Source organism: Cajanus cajan, chromosome 2, assembly GCF_000230855.2.
Source record: "Cajanus cajan strain Asha chromosome 2, NIPB_CcT2T_4, whole genome shotgun sequence".
Lineage (NCBI taxonomy): Eukaryota > Viridiplantae > Streptophyta > Magnoliopsida > Fabales > Fabaceae > Cajanus > Cajanus cajan.
In genome coordinates this window covers 36,502,131-36,511,092 of record NC_138518.1, presented here as the reverse complement: position 1 = coordinate 36,511,092, position 8,962 = coordinate 36,502,131, and the positions used below count along the sequence as shown (strand labels likewise).

Below are 8,962 nucleotides of genomic sequence, written 5' to 3'. Positions count from 1 at the left end.
CTTGCTAGGACTAATAGCAAATCATGAACACAATAAGGTAAAAGAAAAAGCACATATAGGTAAGCACATATGAACAATGACCGAGAGCAAAATTAATGAACAATGAACTCAAAACAAAAATTAGATCAACATGCTATTCAAGGAATTTTATGACATATAAGGACTACAAACAAACTCTAAGACAAAACAAGATTAAAAACCAAAAATCTAAATGCATGAGGTCCAATCACGGACACATACAAGAATGGAGAGACTCAAAGAAAACAAAATATAAGCACAAGCAAAAAGGTCCTAATTCATGTTGATTGTGAAAGAAACTCAAAAACAATCAACCAATGGATCTATGGAACACAAGAGGATTCAAAACATATCCACAACGAAACTTAAACAAGACAAGAAGAACATATTGAACACAAATTTGGACACAAAAAGATGAAGCACTTATCTCCTTGAAGAACCTTGCTCTTGATACCAAAAATGATGGAGATGGTAAGGAGGAGTGATGAATGTTCTTCTCCTTAGCTCTCCTTATGCACGGATCTTCTTCAAGGAGATGGAAACCACAAAGATGAACACTAGATGGAGGAAGAATCTCAGATATAGAAGAGGCTTAAGCCTTGGATGGAAGCATCCAAGCTTAAGGTGCAAGGGAAAGCTCACTTCAAAGAGGAGGAAATCCTAGAAGGGTTCCTAAGGTGAAGCTTTCTCTCATGGTGACTCTTGAACGAAATTTGGCTGAATAAGCTCTCAAATTTCATTATTCTCAAAAGTGAATACAAAAATGTGAAGGGAGGACTTAAGTATGCACGGAAATGAAGCACATAGGCACCTAAACCAAAGCTACACAAATTGGCGCCTAAAGTTTGAATTCAAATTTGAAATTTGAATTCAAACTTTGGTGCACATGTGTAAGTCCGAAAATTTAGGTACCAAGGTGCATTTAGGTCTGATTTGAGAGTCATTTAGGGTTAATTTGAGTGTCACATGTTCAACCACCAATGGTGCAAAACATGTGACTCAAATGTAACTTAAATGGCTTCCAAATTAAACCTAGTTTAACCTAATTAGCATACTTTAGTATTCCTTGTATTTTCCTATTCTAATGACCTAATTACATTGATCAAACAATTACAATGGAAAGGAAAAATTACAAGAATGAAAATGAGCCCAATATTGGGTACCAAAAGCCCAAAGGCCCATGAAGCCCAAAACTAGGCCCAACAAGCCTAAAACCTAAAATGCTACTCTATGTGGTCCAAAATACAAGACCAAAATATATGATACCTATACTAACATGATGTATACAAAACATATGAAAATAGCTATAACAAAATATGGCCCATGAAAAGTTCAACTTGGGCCTTCCCAGGCCCATCAGGCCCATTGGGCCCTGACTGGTCCAAACCTTCATGTCTAGCCAACTCCTCTTGGCTCCTTCAATATGTCACCTCTTGCCTTCCTAGGCATGATTCCATCAAGCTCGGACTTAACTCCTCGACCTACGATCTTCGGAGCTCGGGAGGCTAATGTACTATCCGTATTGCCATGCCGAGCTCGAGCTCGGTATCACAGCATGGAATAACCTCGGGCACGCACTGGGAGATCTCGACCTAAGCGAGATCCGCAATCTAATCAGATCATAACTGATCTCGGAGATCTCGCTCCAGATGAGATCCGCAATCTAATCAGATCATAACTGATCTCGAAGATCTCGCTCAAAATGAGATCCGCAATCTAATCAGATCATAACTGATCTCGGGGATCTCGCTCCAGACGAGATCTACTATCTAATCAGATCATAATGGATCTCAGGCCCAAGGCCCAACACAACCCTAATTCACACAAAGGTATGTGCATTATTTATACGAGACTCATACTCCCACAAACACTAACTTTAGCATCGGAGTCTTTTTGGCAGGTACCACCCCCATCTTGGAGCACCAGCGTACCCGTGAAGGAGGCTCACCGATCTTACCTGGCAGATCAGCTCTACAGCAGATTTCCGGTAAGAACAATATATATGTGTGTGTGTGTATGAGGAAAGTTATAATAATACCAGTATAACTTTTATTAAGTGTTACACCGCTCAATAACTTTATATTAAATGTGAATTGTATAAATCTAACCGTTAACTTGAAAATTTATATCTCTTAGATCATATGTACAAAATTTTATATTAATCCAAGATAATTTGATACTTCATTTTTATAAAACAAACTGACGTAATATATTCATTTTAAAATACACTAAATATGAACACTTTGATTACCTTCAAATTGTTCAATTTTGACAAAATTTAATATACACGAATAAAGTGATATAAACTTTAAATCTAACAAATTTACGAAAATCACAATATAAAATTATTAAAAAATGTAATACTTAATAAAAATTACATCGATGTAATTAAACCCTCCTATATATATATATATATATATATATGTATATATATATATATATATATATATATGTATTTATTTATTTATTTGATGACCGTCCACTTACTCAATTATTGGTGCACTCCTTATACATAATACATCCATAAAAACTAACGTTTATATTTTTTAGTTATAAATGTAAAAAAGCTGAATTAAATATCGAAATTGAAGCTGTGAATTTGATCGACTCAACCTTCTAATTTGCATATGCAGTTGTTAAATTAGATAGCATGATAAGCTATTGAACCAAAGACATTACCGGTTCAGGGACAGGGACCATTTAAACGGTCAATTCGGTTGTTAGAACATTGTTGATGATGCAGACCGATATGATGGATACATCACACATGTTTTGCTCCTTTAATTCAAAACTGTGTACAAACTACAAATCATTACTGAAACTTGACGATAATCCGGAGTTTAATGGTGCCACGCCACCGTCTCCTATTGCTTTAGTAAGTACATGCTTCTTGATATTATGGATAGCTACATAAATGTTTTGTCAAATTCGTGATCTCCCGAAATTGCAGCTTCGGAGTCAAATGTTTGCAGGTCCTTGCTATAAGTTTCAACTTCCTAGCAGCATGCTAGAATCTGGTATACTATTCATCTTATGTCAACGGCAGTACCTTAAATGAATGTTGAAAATGATCATTCCTATCTCAGCCCATTGGAAGACAACCTTGCTAGGAAGAAAGACAAAATATATCAATTATCATTCATGTTCTTCCATTTTCAAGTATTGGAATAAAAACAAATCTATAGCATTACCGTGTATATTCAGTAGGAACCTTTTCCACTATCTACAGCTGATCTAAACACTCAAAATGGAGATCACTTGTTTAAGTTGGTGTTCCTCCCACCAACCGCAGCGAAACTCTGAAGAAAATTAAGATCTCCCTAGTACTTTACAACTCCGACATTTTGAGCCTTGCCCAGAACAGACTCGATGTCTCCATGAAATAAGCTGAATTTTTTTGCCACGGAAAAACCAGCATGCATTCCATCCACTGCTGCACTAATGATCCCACCAGCATAGCCTGCTCCTTCACCAACTGGGTATAGTCCTTTTACCGAAGTGCTTTCGTAAGAATCGATATTGCGTGAAATTTGGATTGGGGAACTAGTCCTAGTCTGGAACCAAAACATTGTTTAGCCCAAACAAAATAACAGTTGAAGCAAATTCATGATAACCACTTGCTTTATGCATTAGTTTTAATCAACAACTGCATACTGAACCAGGAGGCAGGAGCACGGGAAAAGCTAAGAGTTTTGGAAAATCTATAAATACAATGGAAAATATTAAGTTAAAAATAAATTTTTGAAGAAGCTAATATGAGAGAACTTCTACAAAATAACTAATTTTAGTCATAAAAAAATGTTTAGTTTATTTTAATTTTTCTTCTATTGTCTTCTCTTACAAGTATTTATGAAAAGATTTATCTAAAGAAGCCGCAAACCAAAAATGATAGCATATTTTTTATCACCTCTACACCATGAAGGAGAGCCTCATTGCAGATAAATCCTGGTAACTGAAAAGTTTGGAAGTTTGAATTAAAAAAAATTATTAGTAATTTTGTTGGACAAATTTAAAAAAAGAGTAAAAGACTATGGATAATAGTTTGAAGGACATGGAAAACTGCAAACCTCCTTGTCAAATGTTACAAGTGACTGCTTCAAAGCTTCAGTAATATGAAAGGGAAATAGCTGATGAAGGTCTGCTGCCTTCACACCCAATCGATAACTAGATGCCGGTACAGATGTTACTGGCACAAACTAGTAAAGTAAGTTCATCTATAAGCTGAGAATCTGAGTAATAAATAAAGGGTAACGGTTGATAATTTTACCTGACAACTTGTTCTCGAGAAAGTCTGTAGCTGTCTGGACGGGTACTACAAAATCTCCTCCTCCCATCATAGCAGCTCTTTGTTCAAACTCTCTCTAAATAGTAGAAGTTAGATAAAACAGATATAAAGTAAATTTATAAAATCAAGAACAAGGACAAACTAAATGAACATTTTGCATCTGATGCAATATTAAATTGGTCCATATCTCATGCCACTTGTTTAAAGCCCAGAAAAACAGGATATAGATTTATAAATTATATATTATTGAATAATTGAAGGATTGAAATGTGGCTCTGGGGAATGAAAGAAATATTAACTATAAAGAAAACTGCATAATCCCACATTTTAACTTTTCACTTTACTTTTGATAATAATAAAGATGAAAATCAAAATGAAATAAATGACGTTAGCATAATTAACATGGTTAATTATTTAGTGTATTTAATTCAACCTTAATTCACACATTTATTGTCTTTCCCTATTTCCTATATTTACTACAACTCAGATTATAAATAAGTACAGCCTATTCTATTTTATACTCACTGCAAATAATATTTATATATTTCTTACCTACATAAATCCCCAAATTTCAGTAAAAGGACAGTAGGAAACTTTGTTTAAATATTAAAATTTATAACTTCTACAAACCAGGGAAAGAGAAAAAAGAAATTAGTAGAAACAAACAATAAAATTGATCAATTTTATTGAAAGTTTGAGATTAGGAGAGATATCTCCTTCAAAGGTTTCCACTTCACAAATGATTTCTCCTTTCACACACAAACTGCAAAATTCACAGAATGATGCCCTCCAATCTGATTTCCCCTAATTATAATCAATCCCTCATTCCCTCCTAAGTCTAATCTAATCAAAGTAACTTTAGAACTAACTGAATAACAGTTGTCCTTATTCATCTCTCATTATTTCTCAAGAATTAGGAAAGAAAAAAGTCAGTCCCGTTTTTTTTATTATTATTTCTTATGCTGGGAATACATCAGTCATATACACAAGGCTGAAAAGTTAATTTAGGAAATACAATAATAGCACATATGCAATCAGATCCCTATGATTCAGAGATGTTTCCCTTGTACGCTTTAATTGTAATTTTCTAAATAATGAAATAATAAAAACAATGTTGCTGACACTACCCCTCAAGTTGGTGAATAGGTATTTTCCATTTCCAACCTGGAAACAATCCTTTCAAAGTCGTTGCTATTCAGCCCCTTTGTTAAAAAATCTGCGAGGTAGTCTTGTGAGGAGACATACGGGGTGCAGATTAGGCCACTGACTAATTTTTCTTTTATAAAATGTTTGTCAACTTCAATATGTTTGGTTCTATCATGTTGTATTGGGTTATCGATGTTAGATTGGGGGAGCCTGAGATTGATGAGATCACCTCTGAAGATTAAAGGTTTTGATGATAACAAATGTGTGGAACAAAGCTGACCAAGGAAATCAACAACTTAGAAGTCAAAAACAAAGTCAAAGGAAAAAGCTATGTAATAGGAGTAGTTTATAGTTTATAAAATTGCTTTGTTTGAGTTTATCTTTTGTGTGTGCTTTGTGCTTTGGCTAAATCTATATCTAATCTGATTAGGAGTGTATGATGATGAGCTTAAGAAGTTATTTTGAGACTTAAAATAAAGCTTTGAAAATTAACTCAAAATAATCGATTATCATTAAATATAATCGATTATTCCAGCAACAGGAAAAAAGGGATGCCTTGCTGCAATAATCGATTATTTGTGAAATAATCGATTATCCTAGAAATGACTCTCTGGAATAATCGATTATCCAGCAAAATAATCGATTAAATTGTTCTTGGTTGGTTTCGAGAAAACCTGAAGAACAAAATAACCGATTATTCTTTAAAATAATCGATTATCTGGTTCTGAAAAACTTATAAATAGTTTGACCATTTTGAAACTTCAGAACAGAGTTAGAATTGAGAATCAAAATTAGAAAAACGTGTTTGTGAAGTCTTTGTGACATTCTTGGGAGTTTTCTTTGTGAAACCAAGAAGGAAAAACGTTTTTGAAAAGCTTTGAGAAAAGATCATCATCATCACATTCTTGAAAGGAAAGAGATTAAGATTTTCTTCTGAATTCCAGGTGAATTCGTTCCTTAATTCTTTGTAAATACTTGTAAATCTTGAGTAGGTTTCTCAAGTGGTAAGGAATTCTTGTAGTGGGTTTCTACAAGGGGTACTTTCTTGTGGTCAAGAAAGTGGTTATCTTGAATGTAAGAGTATATACATGTGTGGTATGCCTGTAAACCTTCTTCATTAAGATAGTGGAACAAATCTTGATCAGGTTATGATTAAGGACTGGATTGTTGGAAAATCTTAAATTTCTAGAGATTCCGAGATATCCGAGATATCCGAGATATCCAAGATATCCGATTTAAGTTATCTGGAATTGTTTGATTTATCTTTTGAGTTATTTTGTTTCAGATTAGATAAGAGTTTTTTGATAAGTTTTGATTTGATAAGATATTTTATTATCTTCTTGTTAGTTCAGTACGTTGTAAAATGGCTATTTAAAGGTCATCTCTTATTCAATAAAAAACACAGTGAGTTGCTACGTTCACCCACAACATTAGTATTACCTCGTCTCTCTTATTTTTTTCTACAAATTGGTATCAGAGCTTTATGCTCTGAGTGCCGAGTGTGAGAGGAAAACAGTGTGCGCCTGTGAAGGGGAAGAAAGAAGAAAGAGAGAGTAATGGCGAAGGTTGTTAATGGAATGACCGTACCACAACTGTCAAAGAAAACCAATTATGATAATTGGTGTATACAGATGAAGACCCTGTTGGGTTCCCAAAGTCTATGGGACATAGTGGAGAAGGGGTTCCAAGAACCCGAGGAGGACGAAGACCAATCTGTGGCTCAGATTGCCGCATTGGAAAAGACACGAGTGAAGGACAAATCGGCTTTGTATTTTTTGTACAATGTCGTGGATGAGTCAGGCTTTGAGAAGATTGCAAACGCTGCATCTTCAAAGAAAGCATGGAAGATCTTGGAGGTTGCGCACAGAGGTAACCACCGTGTCAGACAGATCCGACTTCAAACTCTCCGAGGAGAGTTTGAGTGTTTGAAGATGGAGGATACGGAACAAGTATCCGAGTACATAACTCGGGTGGAGAAGGTGGCTAACCAACTCGGAAGGAATGGGGAGTCAATGCCAGCAAGTAGAATTGTGGAGAAAATCTTGAGATCATTAACAGATGATTTCGAGAGTATTGCATGCGTAATTGAGGAGTCAAAGGACTTGTCAGTCCTCTCAGTGGAAGAGCTCGCTGGGTCACTCGAAGCCCACGAACAAAGGAGGAGGAAGATGAAGAATACACTTGATCAAGCATTACAGGCGCAACTTAATTTGAATGAAACTCGGAACACCCAGAGCCGAACATTAGGAGGCAAAGGACGAGGTGATCATGGAGGACGAGGCAAAGGACGAGGTGATCATGGAGGTGATCAAGGACGAGGTAGAGGACGAGGTGATCATGGAGGTGGACAAGGACGAGGTGATCGTAGCCAAGGAAGTCAGCCGAGGTCCGAGGTGGAATGTTATAAGTGTGGCAAACTCGGCCACTACGCAAAAGAATGCAGATCGGCAAATTGCTACAACTGTGGCAAATACGGTCACATAGCAAAGTATTGCCGAGCTAAAAGCCGAAGTGAAGAGAAAGAGAAGAATCTTCTCACAGAAGAAGAGGACGAGGAAGCAGGAATTTTGATGATGACGCAGAGCTCGGAGACCAAGCTACGTCCGAGTTGTGCCTCCGAGGATGAGCTAAACTTGAGTTGCGTGGAGAGATCAGTAGTTGAGCTTCCAAGCTCAGATGAGAAGTCAGAAGCCGAGCTTGATTCGAGTTGCTTAAACAACTCGGTCTGGTATTTGGACACTGGGGCGAGCAATCATATGTGTGGAGAAGAGAGTTTCTTCAACGAACTCATCAAGGTGAAGGCTGGATTCGTGTCATTTGAAGATGATTCCAAGGTTGCGGTAAAAGGGCATGGAACCATCAAGTTTATACAGAAGGATGGACGAGTTGGAGAAATAAGAAATGTCTACTACGTTCCCGAACTTAAGAGCAACATCTTAAGCATGGGGCAGATGATGGAGAAAGGCAACTCGGTTCTGATGAAGGATCGAGTGCTTTATTTGAAGGACAAGCATGATCGTTTAATAGCCCGAGTGGAGATGAAAAAGAATCGGATGTATAAACTGAAGCTGAACATCATTCAAAATAAGTGCTTAAAGTTGGATGTGAAGGATGAAGCCATGATGTGGCATTTTCGTTTTGGGCATTTAAACGTTGGAGGCTTGGCCTGCAAACTGTACAACCCTGTTACAGGCAAAATTCTGGTAAGTCGAGATGTCCAGGTAGACAAGGAAAGTGAGCGGAGAAACTCTGAAAAGACTTCGGGGAGTTCGAACTCTAAGAGGAAGAGCTCGGAGATGATAGGAAGAAGCTCGGATAGGACCAATGAGCATTCCGAGGAAGATGATGAACCTGAGCAGCTTAGAACTCAGAGCTTGCAAGACATCTACAACTCCACTGACGAGTTACATGTAGTATGTCTATTGACAGGAACAGAAGACATAAAATTTGAAGAGGCGGTACTTGATGAGAGATGGAAGAAAGAAATGGATGAGGAGATCAGATCAATTGAGA

The 8,962-nt window shown here is 36.6% G+C and overlaps 1 protein-coding gene across 3 annotated transcripts in view; it reads right to left on the bottom strand.

Annotated features, from left to right (window-relative positions):
* Positions 1-2,616: 2,616 nt before the first annotated feature.
* PDE327 (FAD/NAD(P)-binding oxidoreductase family protein) overlaps positions 2,617-8,962 on the bottom strand; it is a 33,925-nt gene continuing 27,579 nt past the window's right edge. Inside the window, exons 11-15 of one of the 3 annotated variants that reach the window (XM_020351402.3) lie at positions 4,286-4,379; positions 4,086-4,204; positions 3,926-3,970; positions 3,210-3,572; positions 2,617-3,120 (exon numbers count right to left, since the gene is read on the bottom strand). In XM_020351402.3, coding sequence (XP_020206991.1) covers positions 3,339-3,572; positions 3,926-3,970; positions 4,086-4,204; positions 4,286-4,379 — 492 coding nt within the window. In that variant the 3' untranslated portion in view covers positions 2,617-3,120; positions 3,210-3,338. Of the gene's footprint in view, positions 3,125-3,209; positions 3,573-3,925; positions 3,971-4,085; positions 4,215-4,285; positions 4,380-8,962 lie in introns of those variants that run through there. The other 2 variants (XM_020351401.3, XM_020351403.3) reach the window with 2 other exon arrangements.